This window comes from Jaculus jaculus, chromosome 3, assembly GCF_020740685.1.
Source record: "Jaculus jaculus isolate mJacJac1 chromosome 3, mJacJac1.mat.Y.cur, whole genome shotgun sequence".
Lineage (NCBI taxonomy): Eukaryota > Metazoa > Chordata > Mammalia > Rodentia > Dipodidae > Jaculus > Jaculus jaculus.
In genome coordinates, this window is record NC_059104.1 from 4,106,222 (window position 1) to 4,130,956 (window position 24,735).

Below are 24,735 nucleotides of genomic sequence, written 5' to 3' on the forward strand. Positions count from 1 at the left end.
ATTCCAGTGTTCCAGGGAGATGTGTTCTGTCAGAGCCTGGTAGGGGAGGTTACTGGTACGGCCACGGGGAAGCATCTGCCCAGGTCTTCCTTGCTTAATACTCATTTAGTGGTAAGTGAAGAACTGCCTTCCCAAGGGATGCCAATGCCAACCTAATTTCCCCACAGAACTCCCTTATTTGGACCGTGAGGACATTTAGTGTTGACTCAAAATAGTTCCTGGGTGTGAGACACGCTTTAGGTTCTGGGAAGGAAGACCTCTGTGTCAGCCAAGGCTGCAGACCAGCAGCAGCTTGACAAGGAAACACACGTCAGTGAACTACATGCTGGTTCTGTCCAGAGCCTTGGAGCACTCCTGACACATATACACACACACAACCATTGCTGCTGCCACTGAGGAAACACATCTGGCTGAGGGAGAAAGTTGAGCTGCTTTGGACAAGATAAGGCTGGACACAACAAGATCCACCCACAGGCAAGGGGCCTGTGGGATGCTCAGCACTGCATCCTGTTACGTGAGGACAATATTTGCATAGAGTGGACTAATTTCTTAGGATGCAGTCTCATTTGAATGTTCAGAGATTAAATGATAATGTTGAACTTCTGCTTGAGACACCAACAGCAGATGATGGCCATTTAAAATTCCGCTCTTGAGCATGGGACAGACTTCTGCCACTGATGCGGAAATGCTGCACCCTTGGCACCTTCTCACTAAACACAGCACAGCATCTGCACTTCCCTTGGCTAAGAAGCACTGAAATCATATAAAATATTGACTGTGTGGCCATTTGTCTTGGTTTTCCCAACCTAAGATAAGACTGGCAATCTTCGAACTCTGCTCTTTCACACTTAGCTCTGTTTAGATGTAGTATTTAGAAAACTGTACTTATTTTCCATGGCAGAAGGGTTGTGTGCAACGGCTGCATATGCCAGGAAGCATCAGGGAGGCTCTTGAGCGATGTCGTCTTGAGGTCACTCTGAGCACCACTGTGTTTGCATTGCGAGGAACGATGCCCTTGTGCCCGACTCCGCTCTGGCGTAGCAGTCGTCCCTGTCATTGCAGACTGTTCCGAGGGGAAGTCCTCCCTACAGGACATCTGCAGTGACTGCTTACACACATCTGTTATAGAAACATCTGGCACTGGGGTGCCCTTACACCTCCCCCAGGGCTGGAGGACAGAGTGGGCTGGAGAAGTGGGCAGGCCATAAAACCAGCTCATTCATCTGCTCTCTGCACTTTGGTAAGTTGCAATTCTCCATAGGCAAACTTTAAAAGAGAACTTTTCCTGAAACAAATAGCCTTCTGGGATCAGAGTACCATACTGTAAAACTTCATCTGTTGAATAGTGACTTTCAAACTCTAAACAGACTTATGAGGAATTTTATGAAATCAAATAGAATGTTCGAAATCTATAGTAATTTCCACTTGGTTTAAGCAAATCCTAAGTAGAAGTGGCACATGGGCTTGGTAGAGGTGCGCTGATATGTCCACTGCCTTAGGTTTTCCACCACCGACTGTTTCATGCATGTGCTGCACGGGAAGAACGCATACAGCACGGTGTCAGGTCGGCATCGTTTTGAACAGCCTGCGCACAGTGCATAAGCTCCAGATAGCCAGGTCAGAAAGTGCTAAGGCGGAATGTTTTCAGAGGGTATTTTGTGGATCCATCCTACCCATAATTCAGCCTGGCTTCCTCCCATTTTCTTCCCCATACTTCCATGACGGCTGCATGTTTGTTGACACCACATCGTCCTGAGCGCTCCCAGTGGGGAGGAGTGTGTGGAGATTAGCATTCCCTCTCTCAGATACACTCATCCATCACCCAACTGCCACCCAGAGCAATGGAGCCTCCTAGTGGTCTGAGCCAGCCTCACTCGCCACTCAAATTCAGTTTCAAAGGAAGCAACTGGAAATAAACAGCTAGCCCAATAATCTTACTCATACTACCAGATGAAAACATTCGTTGATTAGTGGAATCCTCATGTCTTGAGGACGCAGCTAGTCTAGCCAGTTTCCATGGTGATGGGCCCCATGTTCTACATAATCTTTCCAAAATGGTGCATGTATATATCCTCCTGACAAGCACACACGTGTGCCATTCCTGAGGCTATGGAACAGTTTTCTCCTTGCAGACTCTACAGCTCTTCCTTGCTGCACTTGATGAGGACACGTGAATCTCTTCCTTTCCCCTGCTGTCTAGGCAGCACTGAGCAAGGAGCTCGGCGGAGAGCCGCTCTAGACAGAGCCACTGTGAACACACCTCGCTCTGCCTCTCACGCGTGTAGCAACATGGAGAAAGTGGTCATTGCTCCACGCCTTCCTTGGTTCCCACCTGCGAGCCGGGTACAACGGCGGGACGGATGACAGAGCAGTGTGACGGCAGCTACTGCTAGAGTTCTCATGGGTCAGCCACGGCGTCTGTCAGGCACCCAGTTACAACTGTGCGCAGTGTGCTCTGTGCCCTTAGACGTGTGCGTCTCTCCCACTGCACAACCAAAGGTCTAAAGGAAGCCTTGCAAGGTAGGGCATGCCTGTAATCCTAGCAACAGGAAGGCTGAGGCTGGAGGATCACTGTGTGGTTAAGGCCAGCCTGGGTTACAAATCAAGATCCCAAAACCAACAACCAACAACAACAACAACAATAAAATAGCCAGTTGTGGTGGTGCACGCCTTTAATCCCAGCGTTTGGGAGGCAGCGGTAGGAGGATCACCCTGCGTTCGAGGCCACCCTGAGACTACATAGTGAATTCCAGGTCAGCCTGAGCTTCAGTGAGACCCTACCTTGAAAAATAAAACAACAAAGCAATTAAAAAAAAAAACTAAGAAAACAACAATAACAACAACAATAAAAACCAAAAAGCATGTAGAAAGAGAACTGTGTGTAGGGACGTCATTCTTTCTGAAATGCTACATGGAGTCTCTGGAGTAGTCGTGGAGGGAAGCGCACACGTGAGATCATTTCTGTACACCACCCCTCACAAGCTAAATGGCAGTACTTGCAGGTTCACCTCCTGCAGAGCAATGTGTCAAAGAGGCAAAAGAAACTGAATGCTTCTGCAGTTTGTGGACCAATCTCAGCACATCTAACTGTCATAGGAGTGAACTGCAATCACTTTTGGCCACGTGAGAGTGAATGAACCACACATGGGTGATATGATAACTGAGCGATTTCAGGCATAAAAGTCTTTCAGCAGGAAGAGCCCACATAGGAGTGGAAACTTGAAAGGAAAGACATCCTCAGGGCGCCTTGAGCTGTGACTAGCAGCCATCCAGTTCATTCAGAAAGAGGGGATTACTGACCCCAGGATGAAATCGCGTAAACTTAATAATCATATAAGCTGCTTCTGCACGTAGGACGAGAATAAATCTTTTTCTGTACCCTGCCCCAGCGCCATTCAGTCTCAGATTAGCCTTTTCTATCTCATGAGGACATGTTATGCCAGCTGGTAAACTGACTTCCCTCACCACAGACCGTAAGGAATTTCTAGTTCCCAGCTATGTGGCTGGGTAAGGTAGGGAGTGGAGAGCTGGGGCTCATGGTGCTCCCTCTTTGTCATTAGGGGTGACTCATAAACAAATTCAGGAGGACTATGTTAAAACCCACACTAGGCCATTAGATGTCTCATAGTTTTACAGTCAAGGTCACGGTAATCTATGTGAGGCTTTGATATGTGCTCCCGAGTGCTCACCGATACTGCCCCCGGGAAAATAATCAGTGAAGTTGCAGGCCATGCCGGGGAGCCTCCCAATCATTCACCCTGGTTCTGCAGCCAGAGATTTCTGAATGAGGAGTTCTGTCTAGAAATCTGGACATCACTTCCTGGCTCATAACAAAGTCCTGAAGCATTACTCAGTTCTGTTCTACAGGAAAAGAAGGTTGGCGAGGCGTTCACAAGCTTACAGTTCTGATGGAAAATATCAGATTTTCTCATTGAATACTTTTATCTTAGATCCCTTTCCATCCTTGGAATGAGGTATTACTTGTAAATTCCAACATTCTGCTGCTACTTACAAGTAAAGTATGTTTTACTAATGTCCTATAATTAAAAAGAAACAGTTAAACAAACAATTGGCTTATTTGAGGCATAACCAGGGAACAGGCTATTCGGCCTCTTGCCGAGGGCTCCTAGTCTTGACCAGCTTGGTACCCGTTCAGATTGCTGGATGGGCTTTTCAGTTTTCATGCCCGAAATCATGCCATAATCAAATGATGAAAGATCCTGTATTTGTGTATTGCTTTTTGAAGAAAGAACAAGTTAATATGCGCATAACATGCTACGCGCAGCAATCCTACCTTTGTTTGTGAGGACGAGACTTGTATCTTCACCCTAAGTTTCCCTCTGTGAAATGGCTTTGCTGGAAGCTGGCTAGGGAAGTGTAAGTGTGGTGGCATCAAAGCCATTATGCCTTTCTTTCTTTATAAAAGTGTTTTATTTATTTATTTGATAAAGAAAGAGAGCCAGTGGATGGATATGCCAGGGTCTCTTGACACTGCAAATGAACTCCAGGTGCGTGTGCCCACCATATTTTGCATCTGGCTTTATGTGGATACTGAGGAATTTAACCCAGGCAGGCAGGCTTTGAAAACAAGTGCCTTTAACCATTGAGCCATCTCCCTGTGCCCTGTTACACTTCTTATAATAAGAAGAAAACACATATACTAATAAGAGTTCTTCTCCACATTACAGAACACTAGGAAAATGTATAAGTTTGCTATGAAAGGCCTGTTCTGTGACTCCTTACACAGAGAGTGGCATGTGCAGAGTCGGCCTCGTAAGTGACACGGACGCGCGAGTTGCTGGCAGGGCGCGGTCACGTGATTCTCAGTGAAAGGTGCCGCTGGCTGGTCCACATTCAGACCCCTGGGGCTAGCCGGTGTCCAGCCTTCTTCCTGCAGCACCGCCCGCCTCCCCGGAGGGAACTGGGGCCCTAGCCTTGGTGCTCCCGGGGTTGCCTTGTGAGGAAACAGGCAGAAGCATACTGAGATGGTACTTGGGTGGGATGTGGGCACAAAATGGTGCATGCGGAGACACCCCAGGGGAGTGGTATTAAGTGGACAGGGGGTAACCCCTGATGCCATGGGCCCAAACGAGACGGACGACAGAGCAGAAACACCCCAGGAGTGCATGGTGACCTGTCAATCAAATGCAAACCTGCAAACTGGCACTGTGATCTTGTAGACAGTACCATTCCCGGTTGTAAGGAAGCATTCTAGGGAAAGGACCCATGGGCAACTTTGACCTGCTCGGGCTCACCTGTGTCCAGTACCAATTCATTTATTCCTAGGGAAAGGGGAATTTCTACTTCCTTGGCCACACTTGTTGCATGGCATTGTCTTTTGGGGCTGGTACGGATCACAATGGGCACTACGTTCTTCCAACGCAGAGACCGAGGGTGTGGTAAAGGCGTACGTCCCCCATGCACACTTCTGCTCACCTTCGGCCTCCCGGATCCTCCGTCCTGCCGCGGACCTGCGCAGCACACTCCTTCCCGAGTTGAAGAGACTGGCCAGCTCATCCAGGGGGCTGGCCAGTGACCTGGTGTTGGGTGGACTGTAAGGTCCAGGAGGGGAGGAAGTGGCTGTGGCCTTCCTGAGGTCAGCTCTGGCTGCCCTTCCAGGAGAATATGGGACCTTGGAGAAGGAACTGCAGGGACTGGCCACTGGGGCTGGGCTGGGCTTTGGCTGTGGTCTGGACAGGTCTGAGGTGGCCAGTGTTTTTGCTGTTGTGACCAGGACAGTGTCGGGTGGGAAGGCAAAGTGTGTGGGTGGCCGGCAGGGCGCTGGGGGTGGGCCTGGGGGCGGTGGAGGCGTGGATGGTGGAGACACTTGGCTAGACCCGTTGAACGCCGGGAAGCCTGGTGACGCAGGCCGGCCGCTGTCCCCCTTCTGGCCTTTGGAGTACTGTGCTGACAAGGGGCTGGAGCCTTCGGACTGCACAGGGTACTTGAGGTTGGTTTCCAGAACCGGCAGCTTCTTTACCTCCAGGGGTGTCAGGGGCGACTCATCAGAGGCTGGGGAGCAGGTCACCGGGGTGGGAGGAAAGACCAGGAGAGGCGGCCGGTGGGGAAGCAGGTTGGGGAAGGGTGGTGGGATGTCGCAAGCGTCTTTGAGGGTCTGGAAGCTCCCCTCAGCAGCCTCCAAGGCCACGGTCTTTCGAGTCTCCAGAAGCAGAGGAGGCGAGCCAGGCAGGAAGGAGAGCGTACCTCGGCCGCAGCCTTCCTCGGGCAAGAAGTACTTCATCTCCTCATACACAGACTCACCCTGCCCAGGGCTGTCGGCCTCCAGCGCACCCGCGCCGGCCGCGTTCCCCACCATCTCTATGTACACGGGTTCAGGGTCATCCTCGTAGTCCCCCTGGGGCAGGGGCAGGCGCAGCTGCAGCTGTGGGGTGCGCTGTGGCAGGGCATCTGCCCCGGCCCACTGCACGGTCAGCAGCCCTGGCACCTGATGTATGCCCGCCTGGCAGGCCACTCCTGGAGGCCGGGGTCCCCATATCTCTTCGTAGGAGCCACTGAGCTTCGTGTGGGGGCTTCGCTTTGGCTTTCGAGGGGGGATCTTCTTCATGGTGCTATAGTCATCACTGTGAGGCCTGGGACGAGTCAGAGCTGGGAGAGAAGACGGAGAGATGCGAGGGTCATTAGCAAGTGCCTGGGCTTGTTTCTAGTGTCTCCTGCCTGGCTCTCCCTACTTGCTATAGCTCTTATGCCCTCCAAACAGTAGGGACCCATGACCAGTATCCTTGCCACCCTCCCAGCTCTCTGGGCAGCCCAAATATCTGAGGTCCCCAAGAGGAAGCCTGACTTTTGGTCCACAGCTGAGGGAGATGTCCCCTGGCAAAGGAGCACAGGGCGTCGAGGAGGAATCAGAAGGTATGCAGAGCAGGAGGCAGGGCCCGGGGTGCAGAGCTGCATGCTGGGAGGCTGTGGCAGCAGGCAGTGATGGAGGGCTCTCATTGAACGAGGTGTCTCGAACCGACTTCGCTCAGCTTCCGGTGGCACTCCTTTTTACAACGCGAATAAAGCCACTACCTCCGGGCGGTGCCAACGTGTGTGTGCAAAGTGCTCCTTTTGGCACTTGGCACACTGTTCCCACACTTCAATGGCAATGGAGAACAGATGATTCTTTCCCTCTGAGGCCATCTTTGCACCCCAGTATAATGCAGGGTATCCCATGTAAGAACAGGAAAGTCCCTGGCTGTGCAGCCTGCAGCTCTCTAAGGAAGCTGTTGGATCCCACCACCTCTGCGAGCCTGCGACAAAGCTGGGCTCGAGCCCACCCAGAAAGCAGCTACGGAGACGCTGGGCACGCGGGGAGGCAGCCGGGCTGGCGGGGGACGGCGTCGTCCACGACGTCTGTATTTTCAGCCTCATGCACTGGCGGCAGGGTGAGGCTGAGAGGGCCCTGCCCGCCGAGGCTGCTTCATGGCGCTGCACTTGCTGCCCGTCTCCCACCCTCCCGAGACCCACGCAGGGCGCGCAGGAAGTGCGGATGGCAACCACGGCTGCTGTGAGGCCGGGGCCCGGCCAAGATTGAGCCCGTCAGCATCCCAGCGTAGACGAGAAGGGGCTCATGGGTGCCACCTTGCCCTGAAGTTTTGGCAGTTAATGGTTGCTGGGGAATGGGGAGTCACTTTTGTTCAGGGGTGGTTTGGAGGTGGAACGTTCCCCATGCACTCATATTTGCAGGCCTGTTCCCCAGCTACTTGGGCAGTTTATTGAACCTCGATGGAGTAGACCCTTGCTGGAGGAAGTGTGAGACTGGGAGAGGGCTGAGGTGTCATAAGTCCAGCTCCGTTTGGTGTTCTTGCACTGCCTACCTCCTCCCTGATTCTGTGAAGGCAGGGTGGAGGCTGTCTGCTCCTACAAGCTTTGGCCCCCATGACAGATGTTCCTTCAAAACTGATACTGAGGGCTGGGGATGTGGCACACACGAGTATAAATAAATTAAAAAAAAAACAACTGTATGCTGAAATAAACCACTTTCTCCCAAAGCTGCTTCTGGTCAAGTTCTTTATCCCAGCAACATGAAAGAAACTGATGGTGTGGCCTCTGGCACTCTGCCCATGTGCCAGGTTTAACCACCCATGCTCATGTGAGCCACCTTGACTGAACCCAGTGGGTCGTGCACATACAAAAGACATGCAAGTAGGAGGAGGACTTACTGGAAAGAAGGCATGCAGAAGGACTGGGAGGGGGAAGAGAAGGTAATGGGTGTGAACAGAATAAAATTATGTATATATAAGAAACTTTCAAAAATAAATTAAAAATTAAAAGCAAACAACAACAAAAAGCAGTGTGGACATCTCCAAGCATGTTTCTGTCTATAATGCCCCTGACTATGCAGGGGCCACGACTGTACACTAAAGGTCGCCCTGGAGACTGGAGGCCCTGAGTGTACGGCCTGTGCTTCGACGCCTGTTTGCGCCTGGGCTCTCATCACGTGCATCGCTCCTACTGCATGGGCAGGAAGGAACCGTGGAAGGCGGATGGAGCTCCCTACAGTGAGGCTGCGGCTCTGGTGCAGGCGCAGGACCAGAGCACGGCACGGACTGTGTAGGGAGCATGATTTCCTGTTCCTCTGTCATCTCTCCAGCCCCTAAGGGCTTAAGGGCTGTTAAAAGAGATTTACAAAAAGAATTTTCCAATGTTTTAGCCCTGAACTGTATGCATAAAATAACTGATGGCTTTTAACGTTGTTGGGATGAAATCAGAAGACATTATGCGGCCACACAGTGATGGTAACATTAGGCTAAGTGCTGATGTCACACAGGAGCTTCGAAGTCACACCACGTTCCCACGTCTCAGACCTATCATGTTTAAGCTCTGTTGTCAGGGAAGTATTTTCTCAAACAAGGTATTTCTTTTTGGATTTTTTCCTGTTAAGGCATGTTGGTGACATTTGAATCACCATCTGTACCAGGGCACAAGTTACCTGGCCCTATTTCTCTCTCTGGAAAAGAAAACAGACACAATCTATGGAGGGGGGGTGGGGAAGGAGGATCAGTGTATGTGCTCTTGGTTTCTAAGTCTTCCTGTTCAATTTGGCTCAGCCTCAGGGGAACATGAGCCCTAAGCACAGGAGCTGGGACACAAGAGATGCCTAATGATGTGTTGGCTTGCTGGCCTTCCCGCCAGCTGCCTGCCCAAGTCGACTCACTGTGGTGGAGTGGTCGCCAAGCCACCTCTCCTTCTATCTCACCCCTCTGCGCCATTCCCACGGGGCTTCGCCTGTGCACAGGCGCACTGCCCTGGCCTCCTGACCCTGCCCGCTGCAGCCCCGCGGAAGTCGGCCTCCCTGCGCTGCGAGCACAGCGGCTTGCTGCCCGGCTTGGCTCGTGACTTCTCCTCTGCGGGTCTGCCCGGTCCTGGTGCGCAGCCGGGAGGCAGGAGGAGCCACAAGAGCAAGTAGCTGAAACTGACGGGATGCCTGTGGCACAGGGGCAAACCACACGGCTGCTGCTCTCCTGTGGGGTCCAGTAACCAATTTCTCAGGTAGTGTTTATGGAAGACTTAATATCTTTCAAACTTCGGGTGTCAGGAAAATTTACTACCAAGGACTTTTGCTAAGAAGTTATTATCCAATCCTGGCAATTTGTTCTCATGAGATTGCAGGAAAAAATATATTTGTGTGCAAGGAGGGAGGGAGGGAGGGAGGGACGGACGGACGTACAGAGAGGGAGAGAGAGAGAGAGAGAAAGAGAGAGAGAGTACAAGGGAGAGAGGGGAAGAAAGAGAGAGAGAGAGAGACAGAGAGCACACAAGGGAGGGAGGGGAAGAGAGAGAGAGATGAATGAAGAGGAATATGGGCATGGCCAGGCCTTTACGTGCTGCAAGTGAACTCCAGACGCATGTGCCACTTTGTGCGTCTGGCTTTCATGGGTGCTGGGGAAACGAAATGTGGATTGTTAGGCTTTTCAGGCAGGTGCTTTAACTGCTGAGCCATCTCTGTAGACCAGACAATACTTCTTTCACCTATGTGTTCACTCAGGAAGGGGAGATAGCTCAGTATTACACTTGCTATGAGCCAACTACTATTCTAGAATAAAGCTTTAAACAAGGCAATTAACAATGTCTGTCATGGGGGAACCAACCGCAGTCTAATTGGACTTGGAGGCCTGCTCCCTGGGAGGGAATACATTCCTGACACTGAAGACCTACATCGGGGTAGTCATGAGTCCTAACGTCTGCTGCTGTCTGGCTAAATGTATATACTGTACTCATCAAACTGCCCAGTAAGCACATCTCTTAATGTTCATACCCATATATTAACACTACTTTCACTTTTGGTTAAAGAACCTTCTCTTTACATATGGCAGTGACCTTGGGATGATTCAGAAGGAATCATGGTGCTGAGAAGAAGTAACAGAGGAGTTCTCAGCACTGAAATAACTCTATCAAACCTTCCAGCACTCAGGACCCATTGCAGAAGAGGTGGCAGAAAGAATGTAAGAGCCAAAGGAAGGGTAGGACTCCTTATAACCTGCTCCTCCAGACACAAAATAGCCTGGATATCCATTGATTCACAGTGCCTGACACTACCTACACAAGACCATCATAATTGGAAGAAAAGATCATGATATCAAAATAGAGAGACTGTCTGAGGGGGGAGGGGATATGATGGAGGGGGAGTTTCAAAGGGGGAAAGTGGGAGGAGGGAGGGAATTACAATGGAGTACTGTTTACAATTATGGAAGTTGTCAATAAATATTTCTTAAATGGAGGAGGGTAGATGTCTCAATAGTTGGGGGTACTTGCTTACAATGCCTGCTGACCTGGGTTCAATTCAATACCACATAAAGCCAGATGCACAAAATGGCACATGACCAGACTTCGTCTGCAGTGGCAAGACGCCCCGGTGCACTCCCAAACACATTCTCTCTCTCTTTCCTTGAAAACAAACAAATAAGTAAACAAAGTGAACACATAAACACATAGATAAATAAATAAACAAGTAAATAAATCTCCCCTAAAAAGAAGTGGAGTGTGTCTTCCAAATCAGGTCACAGAGTTGGTTAGGTATTTTATCCACTGGGCCCAACTCCGTTTTGTATTCATGTTGTCCTCACTCTTTAGTCCCTTGTACAACTATGTGTCACTGGCACCTGATGACTCCGGACAGGGGCTGTTGAGGGCTGCACACAAAGAGGACTTGTGCTAAGGCACTGCTCCTTTCGAGGCCCGTGGACACCAGCTAAGAGAGCTTGTCTACATTCTTCCTATGAGAATGATGTCCACATCGTGTACACGCTCAGTGCCTATGTTATTTTCTTTTCTTTGTTTTTATTTGTCGAGGTATATTTTCAATATTACTGGACCATCTAGACTCTTTGGTTTGCATTCTTCACATTTCACTCATCTTCCTTGCTGACAAAAATTCTTCTCGGTGTTCCTCACACCCATCTTGGACACATGTACCAAGCCTGTGTGCTGAGTTCCTACGGCACAGACAGTGGCAAAGACTGTTCCACCACTTCAAGGGCTGTGCTGAAAGGAAAAGTCTTCTCAAGCACTCAGAAAGGAGGACAGGTACCCTTCTTCCAGGCAGGACTCACTCTGTCCTCTTCAGAACCTGGGGACCCTCAAAGATTTTCTAGGTGCTTGCACCTGTCCTTGTCATAAAGCTGAATAACCCAACACTGGACCCAACAAACACACAAAAATGAACATCTCCCTCAACGGTCAAACTACCAGTGCAGTATGACCAACACTAAGGAAGAACCTCCCCCTCGCCTCTCCCAATACCAGCGTAGTATGACCACACAAGGGGGAACCTCTCCTCTCCTCTCCCAATACCAGTGCAGTATGACCAACACTAAGGTTGGACATCTCCTCTCCCAATACCAGTGAAGTATGACAACACTAAGGATGGACCTCTCTTCTCCTCTCCCAATACCAGCGCAGTATGACCACACTAAGGATGGACCTCTCCTCTCCCAATACCAGTGCAGTATGACCAACACTAAGGATGGACCTCTCCTCTCCTCTCCCAATACCAGTGCAGTATGACCACACTAAGGATGGACCTCTCCTCTCCTCTCCCAATACCAGTGCAGTATGACCAACACTAAGGATGGACCTCTCCTCGCCTCTCCCAATACCAGCACAGTATGACCAACACTAAGGATGGACCTCTCCTCGCCTCTCCCAATACCAGCACAGTATGACCAACACTAAGGATGGACCTCTCCTCGCCTCTCCCAATACCAGTGCAGTATGACAACACTAAGGATGGACCTCTCCTCTCCTCTCCCAATACCAGTGCAGTATGACCAACACTAAGGATGGACCTCTCCTCGCCTCTCCCAATACCAGCACAGTATGACCAACACTAAGGATGGACCTCTCCTCGCCTCTCCCAATACCAGCGCAGTATGACCACACTAAGGATGGACCTCTCCTCTCCTCTCCCAATACCAGTGCAGTATGACCACACTAAGGATGGACCTCTCCTCTCCTCTCCCAATACCAGCGCAGTATGACCACACTAAGGATGGACCTCTCCTCGCCTCTCCCAATACCAGCGCAGTATGACAACACTAAGGATGGACCTCTCCTCGCCTCTCCCAATACCAGCGCAGTATGACCACACTAAGGATGGACCTCTCCTCGCCTCTCCCAATACCAGTGCAGTATGACCACACTAAAAATGGACCTCTCCTCTCCTCTCCCAATACCAGCGCAGTATGACCACACTAAGGATGGACCTCTCCTCTCCCAATACCAGCACAGTATGACCACACTAAGGATGGACCTCTCCTCCCCTCTCCCAATACCAGTGCAGTATGACCACACTAAAAATGGACCTCTCCTCTCCTCTCCCAATACCAGCGCAGTATGACCACACTAAGGATGGACCTCTCCTCTCCCAATACCAGCACAGTATGACCACACTAAGGATGGACCTCTCCTCGCCTCTCCCAATACCAACGCAGTATGACCACACTAAGGATGGACCTCTCCTCTCCTCTCCCAATACCAGTGCAGAATAACAACACTAAGGATGGACCTCTCCTCGCCTCTCCCAATACCAGCGCAGTATGACCACACTAAGGATGGACCTCTCCTCTCCTCTCACAATACCAGTGCAGAATAACAACACTAAGGATGGACCTCTCCTCTCCTCTCCCAATACCAGCACAGTATGACCACACTAAGTTGGACCTCTCCTCTCCTCTCCCAATACCAGTGCAGTATGACCACACTAAGGATGGACCTCTCCTCTCCTCTCCCAATACCAGCACAGTATGACCACACTAAGGATGGACCTCTCCTCGCCTCTCCCAATACCAGCGCAGTATGACCACACTAAGGATGGACCTCTCCTCTCCTCTCCCAATACCAGCGTAGTATGACCACACTAAGGATGGACCTCTCCTCTCCTCTCCCAATACCAGTGCAGTATGACCACACTAAGGATAGACCTCTCCTCGCCTCTCCCAATACCAGTGCAATATGACCACACTAAGGATGGACCTGTCCTCTCCTCTCCCAATACCAGCGTAGTATGACCGCACTAAGGATGGACCTCTCCTCTCCTCTCCCAATACCAGTGCAGTATGACCACACTAAGGATAGACCTCTCCTCTCCTCTCCCAATACCAGCGCAGTATGACCACACTAAGGATGGACCTCTCCTCGCCTCTCCCAATACCAGTGTAGTATGACCACACTAAGGATGGACCTCTCCTCTCCTCTCCCAATACCAGTGCAGTATGACCACACTAAGGATGGACCTCTCCTCTCCTCTCCCATTACCAGTGCAGTATGACCAGCAGTAATCCCAGCCCTCACAAAATGCTCAAAGACCACTTCTCCTTATTGCCATGGATACTGAGGCCAAAGCCAGGGCTGCCTCTGTGTGCTGCTCATCTTTATCTTCCTCAACATCGACTGTATTGGGCTATTTTTTTTGTATGTTTGGTTCATTTGTTTACCATAGAAAGTCAGTTCAAGTCCATGTTCAGATTGTATCTTCTAGTGAGTGAGGTCTATGGAACACTTCCCTCCTGCATTCACTTAGATCCTCCCTTACTCCTCCCACAGTACTGGTGAGCTGCCCACTCCTCTACAGCCTTGATGGTCGGTGAAAACCCTCATGCACTCTTGTTTGCTGTTACATCTGCCCTTCCCAACAGGACTGTCGCTCCATGAAGGAAGGCACATATGATCAATACATGTGAGCCATAGAAATCAATATGCTGTAAATTTGTGAGCATCCTGGCAAGAAGCACTTACTTCCTTTTCAAAGTTTCAAAATTAATAATTAAGCAATGATTGCTGTGTATACGTGAATCTACGGGAGCTGGTGTAGAACACTGCCACTTTCCTGTTGTAGAAATATTCTGGGCTTTTTTGCTCTCTTATCTCGTTGTTGTGGTAGCTGAGATTTGTTGTAGTACTTCTCCTCTGTTAACCTTTCTTGTGACCACAGGAAAGCCTGATGAATATATATATATATTTTTAACCTTTTAATCAGCACACAGTTAATATGAAGCAGCAACTAACGTTCTGAATTCCACAGAGGAGGCACCCAGAGTGACAAAATGATGCTAAAGTGACTTGTCCCTCAGCGGCTTAGAGACCTGAATAATATTAACTGATGTCAAATGACTAAAGAGCTGTTGAGGAGCCAACAACTGGAGTTACTTCTGTTAAGGATCTATTACGGCACAATCGCACTCACAGAGCAAAGCCCCACGCCAAGCAGCCCTGCGCACTGTGTCTCATCGGTCCCCTTTGCTAACCTTCATTGGCCGTGTCCTTGGCAGCCGACAGGCAGGCACTCACAGCTTCGTAGGAGGCACTCAGTCGTGTGTTGGGGTCTCTCTTTGGTTTGGGTGGAGGCTGTTTCCGTGGTGATGGGAGACTGCTGCTGTCATCCATGCTGAGCACTGAGTGCAGTGATGGAGACCGGGTGGATGGGCTGGCAAGGGCCTGGGCTAGGCTGTCCACTGCCATGGGGACTGGCACACAGCCGGAGTGGGCATGCCGGGGCCCATTCTGGTCTTCAGGCCTTAGGTGAGAGAAAACAGAACACAGACAGCCACAGAGCCCAGAGGCCCAGGCGTTATTCTGGTGAGAACAAGCAGCCCACTTCCCTGACGTGAGGCTCGTTGGCACTCTGGAGGACCGTGGGCAGTGCACAGGGACAGCTGCCAGCCTCACCTGCTCCTGGGAAGGAGCACTTGAACGGTTCCTCATGGCAGCTGTGGAACCTTCTCACAGGAACACACCATTCAGCTCCACACTTTCTATCACGCGTTCACGGAGTGAATTTTTCAGTCTGATTCTTACACCTGAATCTGAATGACAATTTCTGGGACACCCATCTTAGTAAGGAGTTAGTGATGCATCCAGTGCAGGAGCTCCTGGACATTCCCTTCCCAGAGGAGAGTGCTTCACGTAGAACTGCGGAAGGCTCACATGGTAGCACATGCTCCCTCTCTCTCCATCCATTTTTGCCCCCCCTTTTGTCCTCCCCCTTGCTGCTTAAATTCCACTAGAATGACCAAATTCAGTGCGAAGCTATCATCTTTCCTATGATTCCATGTGTTTGCCTATTGCCAAGTGAACTGCTGGTATTCAAAAAACAAGCAGACAGATGTGTCTCCCCTTAATTTTACAGCAAGCAAATAAATATATCATCAAATTGAGAAACTAGGGGTGACTGCTTAGTTCCAGCAGAGAAAATAATAAATATTATTCCAGAAGTCATTAAGAAAGAACAGTTATCTGTATTTAAAAAAAAGAAAAACCCTTGTGCCTTCACATGTCAGTGTGATCACATACTGTGAGGAGGATGCCACTGCATTCATTTTATGAGGAATTTCCGAACTCTGTTTTTTTTTTTTGTTTTTTTTTGTTTTTTAGTAATGATATCTTTCCGCGCAGAACGCCAGCAGGGCTGGGATCCACCACTGCTTGGAGCTGCCCATCATGCAGACAATGAAGTTACCGCGGACAAGAGTGCGGCCTTCAGTGAGTAATTCGTTTTTCCTGTAATGTTTAATTACAGTTTTTTTTTAAACTGTTGTTGTTATTCAAAAGGAATCTTTTCTCAACATTCAACCACTGAGATATTTGAAGCTAATTAGCAAAGATATTACCATTTCTACTTAAAAAATGATTTGAGGGCTAGAGGGATGGCTTAGTGGTCAAGGTGTTTGCCTGAAAAACCAAAGGAGCGAGGCTCGATTCCCCAGGACCCACGTAAGCCAGATGCACAAGGTGGTGCATACATCTGGGGTTTGTATGCAGTGGCTGGAGGCCCTGGTGTGCCCATTCTCCTTCTCTGTCAAATACATAAATAAATAAAAATATTTAAAAAATGATTTGGTAAGACAGTGATGGCAAGATAAAGTCATGCTAGTAAGAAATCAAGTATTTCCAAGTTCAAGGCCATGAAATGAAACGCGAAGGAGCCCAGTCCCCACTCTCCCAGAAAGTCTGTCGGGTTCGAGAACGGCTGGCCCCATCAAGTACACGGCGGGGACGGTCCAGCGCACCGCTGTGAGTCCAGCAGGCGTAGTTACAGACCCCGTCTTAGCAGCTCCATGGCACTTTTAAACAAAAAGCTTTATTCTTCCTAGCGCTTTTCACATTGGCCACCTCCCCAGTGACTGAAGTTGTCTGTCTGTCTGTCTGTCTGTCTATCTATCTATCTATCTATCTATCTATCTATCTATCTATCTATCTATCTATCTATCTATCTATCTGTCTTTCATTTATTACATTCACACATGGTGGTGGCTCAGTGACTTGGTAAGATGATTTCTGGGAGAATGGGGGCCAGCCTAGCGTGATGGCATGAGATGCCGGGCCCTGATGTCTACTCTGGCTAACACCCACGTTCAAGCGCTTGGGACGCTGAGTGATTCTGAGGCTGTGAGGCATCAGAAACTCAGTCAGGGAAGCAGGAGGCAGCCCACGTGACTGAACTATCACACGCACGTGCACGCGTGGCTTTTTGGGTTCACTAGAGGAGAGCCAGGAGAAGCATGCCTTAGACTGCAGGGGACTCTCACAAGCTGTAACTGCTGTTGTGTCGTGTTCGTGCATTGCAGGAAGGGCCACCAGCGTCCTCGGGGCCTCTTGGAATCCCTCACTAGGGGACTAAAGGGGCAGCCTGGCCGCCTCACCTTTGGATCCCGTCCTCTGGCTTGCTCCTGGCCTCCAGCTGCTCTCTGTGGCAGGAAGCATGCACTTCCTTCCGGAGCCGGTCGTGTTCCCGGGCAATGTCTGAAGCGTTCTGAATGACTAATGCATCATAGGTTCTCAGGGCCATGTCCTCTGTGTTCTGCAGAAAGCTCTTGATGGATGCGACCTCCTGCTGCTTAGCGCTCACTTTCTGAAGAAGGTGCTGGCGGGCCAGAAACCCTCTCACAACTTCACAGAAGAAAGAGCCACAGTCAGTGGACAGAGCAAAGGGGAAAGAAACCCAGCCAAGCACTCACAACCACAGAAGCTCTGAAAAACACTGTGCGTCTAACCGGGACAAAGGAGGGGGTTTCTAGAACATTCCTATTGCCCTTGGTGAGGCCCTCAGGACTCAGTAATGATGAAGCCACAGCCCCTGAGCTGAGCAAGGTTTCATGTAAAGCTCTCTCCTTTTTCTGGTAACACAAGAGGACAGCGATGGCTGTAAAGAGTGAACGAAGGACTGGGTGTGGCTCCCACAGCACTATTCTGACACACACTTAGTATCTTTCATGATGTTGAAATTTCCAGAAACTGCTAAGGTTCCCTGAGCTACTTTTTGAGGTCTCATGTGTATGTTGTTTTGGTAATTCTGACTTAATTCCTAGAGTCCGACACTGCATCAAATACTAGAGAGCATCTGATGAAAAGTACAGGAAACCCAGCCTTCCTGCTATCCGGGAAAGAAGGCCTGACAGACGAGTAAAACTTGGGAAAGGAATGGAATTTTTTAGAAGCAGGAATTTTGTTGAAAATAAAAATCAAAGGGAACTATTTAGAGGTGCCTCTGTTTCTCAGGCATGCCATCGTTTCATTTTAGGAGGAAATAAAATGGTCACACACCCCACAACCCCATGGTGGGTAGAGTGAAGATGAAACTCATTTCCAGCGCACGCAACTGAGGCACGCAGAGGCTGTGCTCAGACTCCTTTGTGCACCAGGCCAAGCTCAATTCCAGGCAGCCTGAGGCCATCTATGTGGGATGGGTGGCTCCCCAGGGAAAGATCGTAGGAGAGCCTATGCGATCAATAGGAGGAAGAGCTTGCTAGCCATTAGCGCGGGGTGGACCTGGGCAGGCCGCGTTCTGGGGAAGAAAACTGGCCTTGCTCTGAGAGCTCAGGGCGGAACGGGGGCTGGCTGCGTTGGGGGAGCAGGCCTTTCGAGGGGATGCCAGAGCTCGGTGAACGCTGTGGGCAAGGTGAAGCAGGATGCCCCGACTCCTCACAGGAACCCTTCACACGCTGCGGCCCAGCTCCGAGGTGCCAGATCCAAGGGCCTCAGGTTAGATAGAGGACGAAGAAAAGCCACAGTGTACGCCTAACATTCTCTACTCTAGCTTTCAGGAAATAAAGTGTTTATGAAACCCTGATTTAAAATCATTTCGTGCTGTAAAGTTAGATGCATGGGTCATCTAAGACCGCACACTGATGCCTTTACTTGATTAGAAGGCGAAAGGGGAACACTTTCTCTACTTTAGAGCAGCAGAGGAAGGTAATACACAGGCATCCAGCACCCAGGGCTTTTCCCCTTCAGATGGCGACACTCAATGTTGAATTACTTTGGATTCAGGCTAAAGTTCCTGCAATAGAGGGTTCTGCTGCACTAATCCATACAGTTACAACTCAATTAAACAGTAAAAGGTAAGTCAGACTTCTGGGAGCCAAGCGAGGGAGTGCCGAGCAACACTGAAGCAGGCCAAAGATCTTACTGCGGCCTGTGGACCTACTCTTCCTTGGACATTCAAAACAAGACACAGCCAAATGCAAACGCTGGAGACCGGCTTTTGAAAGGTGCAGGTGAACATGCTTCCGAAATGTTTAATCTCTTGGAATAAAGGGAAAACTGACCCAGGTTAGACCAGACTTCCTCCCACAGCCTGACGCAGCCAGGCCCCTCAGGGGCTCGAGTGCACTTGAGGACACTTGGCTCACACTGCAGGCCTTCAAAAGTTCTTTAAAAATATCTCGCAGTTGTTCAGTGTGCTCCTGAAGGACGCCTGACACAAGCGAACTGGCTGCAGGTGGGGACTGACATTGTCTTCCTGGTACATCAGAGGACAGCCCCTGTGAAACCAGCTTGCTGGCCTCTGCATGCTCATGGGCACCAAGGCAACATGGCATGCACAGTCAGAGGAACTCCTAGCAGGAAAAAGGCGAGACTGCAGCCATTCGATTTAAAACCAAATGTTACAGCTTCCTTTTCCCAAGCATTCATTGATGTAAAACATGGAAATGCCTCCAGATTATATAAATTTTAAGTGAATTTAATATTAACAAAAATGTCAAGAAAACCATTCTAAGAGACATGAAAATAAAAATCAATGCTTTCCTTTAAAAGGCTGTCATTTGAAAGTGCTTTTTATATCCATTATTTCATTTGTGCAAAATAAAATTATAGTTTTTTTTTTTTTTTTCCTAATGCCATGCTAAAGGCTTCTCTCAATCTTTATCCTTAGAAAGGTGACCAGGCCAGGATCTGCTCATCTCTTCTGCTCTGAGTTGGTTGTGTGAGGCAATGTAATCACTGTGTCCACCTAGAAGAGGAACTTTCCGTGGGTGCTCCACAGAAGACATGGCACAGAGCTCTCTAATTACGTGAGGGAGACCTGGAGCACATGAGCTGGCCTCTCCATGGTCAGCACTGCAGGAACTGGGACTCATCCTGGCTCCGCTGGGTTCAGTCAGCATGCCTGGGGCTGAGATAGTGCAGGTGAGAAGACAGAGCAGGCCTGAACAAGCTCAGACGCTACCTACAGGGTGAGGTTCCAACCAGACCCAGGCCAGCCTTGATCCACCCACTGAAGGATGAAGTTATGGGGGCCAAGTAACCGTAAGCCAGAGAGAGGAGGGATTCAGATCCACAAGCGGCACTATGTCCTCCTCACTCAGGGAACCACCTTCCCAGAAAGGTGCCACATGTGTGCTGGAATCGGGCGGGCACTACAGATTTCAAGGCCTCAGAAGCCACAGCTGTGACCAGCACACAGGGCTATACTCCTCTAGCCAGGAAGACCAGTGTCAGGCCACACTACGCCCACTGAGGTCTTCTCTGCCCTCCTTCCCTCTGCCTCCTGTCGGCCCTGGAAGACTCGGGGGTACCTGAATGCAGAGGGACCAGGATTATGTGCGCGCGCTCTCTCTCTCTGTCTCTCTCTCTCTCTCTACTGTAGGGAGCAGATGTGAAATGATCATGACAGATGTTTGGTCCCTTGAAAGGAGGTTGTGGACTTTGAGCATGACTTAAGCTGGACATGCCAGATTTTGACATGTTTGAGGGATCTGCGTATGGCAGGACCTTTTGTCATCACGGATGGCTGGAACCTCCTGGATACGTCACATGGGTCACACCACTGAGGCTCCAGAGGAGACAGGATGGAGTGCCATCCGATCAGGATCCCTTGTTATAGCAAGTTTCACACAGAGTTAAGCTCTTTGCCTCATCACGTCACTACAAGGCTGTCATACATATCCATTCTTCCTCTCTTACTTTTGCACAAAGAATTGAATTATTAAGTACATTAGTTTTTTTAAATATACTATAAACATTCACTTATGAGGCATGGTACTTTTTTTCCATGCTTTCTTTTGAACAGTCATTTGGGATTTTTTTTTTTTTTTGGTTTTTCGAGGTAGTGTCTCATTCTGGTCCAGGCTGACCTGGAATTAACTCTGTAGTCTCAGGGTGGCCTTGAACTCACGGCGATCCTCCTACCTCTGCCTCCCGAGTGCTGGGATTAAAGGCGTGCGCCACCACGCCCGGCTCATTTGGGATTTTTTTAAAAAGAGTTTGTACTTTTATTTATTTGAGAGAGAGAGAAAGAGAAGCATAGGTAGATAAAGAGAATGGGAACACCAGGGCCTTTAGCCACTGCAAACAAACTCCAGATGCATGTGTCCCTTGTGCATCTGGCTTACGTGGGTCCCGGTGAATTGAAACAGGATCCTTAGGCGTTGCATCCAAACGCCTTAGCCCCTGAGCCATTTCCCCAGCCCTCACTTGGGATTTTAGAAGAAAACAACATCAGAATGGCATCTCTCCCACTGTTATAATGAAATAGATATTAATGGCTATAAAAAATATATATATAGGGGTTTTCCAAGGAGTATGTAGACCTGCCGAAAAATTCAGTTTGGTCCATTGTCTGACTCCTGGCCTGCAGGCAGGAACTGTAGAGCCACTGAGGTGGGCGCCACGGGAATCTGCACCGCTGCTGAGCTCCACTCCAGGTGGGGAAAGCACCCACTGCAAGCGCCAATGGCACGGCACTGACCTGTGACTCGCAAAGGGGCCACTAGGAAGGTAAGGAAGGGAGAGATAACAAGACATGGCTACTTCCTCCTCCAAGTTGTGAGGCAGATGAAAATTTAATAGGTAATTTTATACACAATCTACTTAATTTTAAAAAGAAGGACTACCAACCCTGATGTCAAAATAGCTGTACAGTAGACTGAGTCACGCTCCCAAAATGACTTGTCCTGACATAGCCTGGAAGAGTAGAGGCCTACTATGATGACCACCTCCCTGTCATTTAAACTCAGAGGTGCACCAAAGGATCTCGATACTCACGCGTCAAATGAGGTCACTTAGTGTGAGTGTGTGTGAGTGTATGCGCACGCACACATGCGCATGCGTGTGCACGCGTGGCTCACCTTTCTGGCAGGTGACGATCTTCCTCTGCAGCTGGAGACTCAGCTCACTGAGCTGGTCCACATGCCGGTACTTGAGGAACACTCTGTGGACTCCCATCTGCAAGGCAAAGGGCGAGTCACGTTTAGCAACAGGGGGCTGCGGGCTGACGGGTAAACCGGCAGCAGAGGGCTGGAAGGGGCCCATCCCAGCACTAGCTAAAGGATGCTGTCCTATCCTACACTTCTCACTCCAACAAAACGCCAAAGGCTTCGTCCTGGAACACAGTGGGCCATGCGGGCAAACCTGTCACCAGTGTGTACAAACACTGCAGATGTGCTGGTTGCACTGTGGGCTTGGCCCTGACTCTGCCTGAAGGTTAACTCTGCCCTGTGCCAGGGCCTCTCGGTCATGGAGGGTGGTTTCTTCTCCCCACTCACGGAGGGGAGGCTGCACCTGGTCCAGTACTGAGAACCCAACACTGAACAACCCTGGTGCCCACAGTATGTGCATTTCAGCCCTTGCTGCCCCGCTCTGTGTCTTCATACTGACTTCACTGAGCTTAATGAACTTTAGCACAGAAGTAGAACTCTCCAGAAACTCATTTCTGAGCAGCCACCTTCTAAATGTTTGCACAAACAGCACTTGTACCAGTTATTTTTGTAAGGAACTCACTCCATAATATCAAATCAGCTTCTATGGAAAGCTGCATGGACACCCACACTCACCTACATGCACTGCTGATGAGAACAAGGGCACAAGAAAGTTTCTACAAACAAGAACGGTGAGCTACCACTGCGCACTGTGGAAGTGACTTTACTGTGAGTGTGCTTCCTCGAGAAGAGCTCACGGGACAGTGGTAGTCACGAGGGGTGGCCCTCACACTGCGAGTGTTCCTGGGCTCTTAGGAATGACTGTGGAAGCACGCGCTGCATCCCAGTGGAATTGTGCAAGAAGCCTGGAGCTGCTGTTCTGTGAGGTAATGAAAATACTGCTCCTGGTAATGCTTGCTAGCATATTCTTGGCACTTGAGAAGAACACCTTTAACATGAGAGGAAGACTAACATGGGCACTCCTAGGCATGGCAGGGGACTTCCAACTGATGACACCCCATACACCAAGCCACACCCCGCAGAGGCACGAGGGCTAGCACTGTGTCCACACCCTGTGTCCTCGGAGCCTGTAGAGGTAACGCATGTTTCAGGATGCCTGGCCAAAGCTGTTTTGGTATTTATGAGCCTCTTCGCATGTAGAATGAATTACCCCAAATATACTTAGTGTCCTGCTAGTTTGTAACCTCAGTCTTCCCTCATCCATAACCTGCTGTCTGAATGCAGCAGAAAGTTCTAGAGGCTATGACCCAGAGCTTGCACCATGCCACATGGGGAGATCAAGTCAGCTGATGCGGACAGCTTTTAGCTCCTATCCTCTGTGAGCAGCTCAGGTCGCAGCCTCACGCCTTCACTGTGCTCTGTCACAGACTCTTGGTCAGAGCCATGCACCTTCACTGCATTTTCTCTGAGTTAGCTACAATTTGAGACAGTCACACGGGAGGAAGGCTACAGCGCTTTGTAACTGTTCTCCGCCTAGGCATGTTTATAACTCACGGGTTCCTTTCTCTTCTCACTAATGGCTTATTATAGCCGTTGTGCAGGAAGAACATGAGACTGTCTATGAGCTTTGCAGAAAGAATCTATGAGGCAGGCATGGGGAAGGAGAAGCAGTGCCACCTTTTGGGGCATCACAGTATGTGGGGTGCAGCTCATTGAAATGAAAAGAATCCCAAGCTAAACCCACACAAATACAGGTCACAACATGGACCCCCCCCCCAAATAATACGTAGTAGGAAGAATGTGAAACCCTTGAGGGACCTTTGAGTATGGAAGGAGAATTACGTGGAGAAGACTCATTGGAAGAAATAAGAACTCTGGGGCTGGAGAGATGGCTTAGTGGTTAAGCGCTTGCCTGTGAAGCCTAAGGACCCCGGTTCGAGGCTTGGTTCCCCAGGTCCCACATTAGCCAGATGCACAAGGGGGCGCACGCGTCTGGAGTTCGTTAGCAGAGGCTGGAAGCCCTGGCACGCCCATTCTCTCTCTTTCCCTCTATCTGTCTTTCTTTCTGTGTCTGTCTCTCTCAAACAAATAAATAAAAATTAAAAAAAAAAAAAAAGAACTCTGCATCCTCGGCCAGAAAGAAGGTATTGGTTGTTTCCATCAGTCATTAAAAATACCATAGTAGACCTATCTTTAACTCTGTGATAGGCTTTGGGGAGATCAAGGACTTGGGCTCCTTGTGTTCAGTGAACTCATTGTTCATTGGGGAAAGTTAGCAGCTAGAAAATCCTGACAAAAGACATGCCCTTTTCAATGATGTAATTATGTCCACAGCACAAATGGTTTTGGAGGAGGCCATTCTAAGCCATTTGGTCTTTATAAATAACAGGAATGTTCCAGCTCATATTGGAGCGGTGGTAGAAGACGAGTGTGAGACAGGGAAGCCTGCATGAGAAAAGAGAGCCAGAGCCTGACACGCCTTGCACACACCTGTGCGGACACGAGGGAGGGAAATTAGCCCGCTCCTTGCAGGGCATACCAGGAAATACCCGGATATTGTGCATGTCTGTATTCCAGCTGGAATAGGCTATCAGATTAGAAAATAAAGTCCAAATGTTACAAAAATAGCTTCTAAAATTTGGATTGAATTTTCTAAAGTTCCTTCTTAAACCTCTCTGGGAAGGGTTTATTCAGCTTGCATTTCAAGGAGATACAGCCCGTCACCGTCGAGAAGGCATGGCGGCAGAAGTTGGTCACATTGTGTCCCCCATCAGGAAACAGAGGGTGAACAGAAGGTGAGCGCTGGCTGTAAAATCTCAACGCCTGTAGCCAGTGACTCGCGTCCTGCAGCACAGCCCCA

General features: G+C 49.7%; 1 protein-coding gene across 4 annotated transcripts in view; it reads right to left on the bottom strand.

Moving 5' to 3' along the window:
• Myo16 (myosin XVI) overlaps positions 1–24,735 on the bottom strand; it is a 524,203-nt gene that overhangs the window by 61,128 nt on the left and 438,340 nt on the right. For 3 of the 4 annotated variants that reach the window (XM_004663404.3, XM_045145893.1, XM_045145892.1), the window contains exons 29-32: positions 21,846–21,942; positions 17,139–17,385; positions 14,745–15,013; positions 5,437–6,606 (exon numbers count right to left, since the gene is read on the bottom strand). In XM_004663404.3, coding sequence (XP_004663461.2) covers positions 5,437–6,606; positions 14,745–15,013; positions 17,139–17,385; positions 21,846–21,942 — 1,783 coding nt within the window. The remainder of the gene's footprint in view (positions 1–5,436; positions 6,607–14,744; positions 15,014–17,138; positions 17,386–21,845; positions 21,943–24,735) is intronic. The other variant, XM_045145894.1, reaches the window with a different exon arrangement.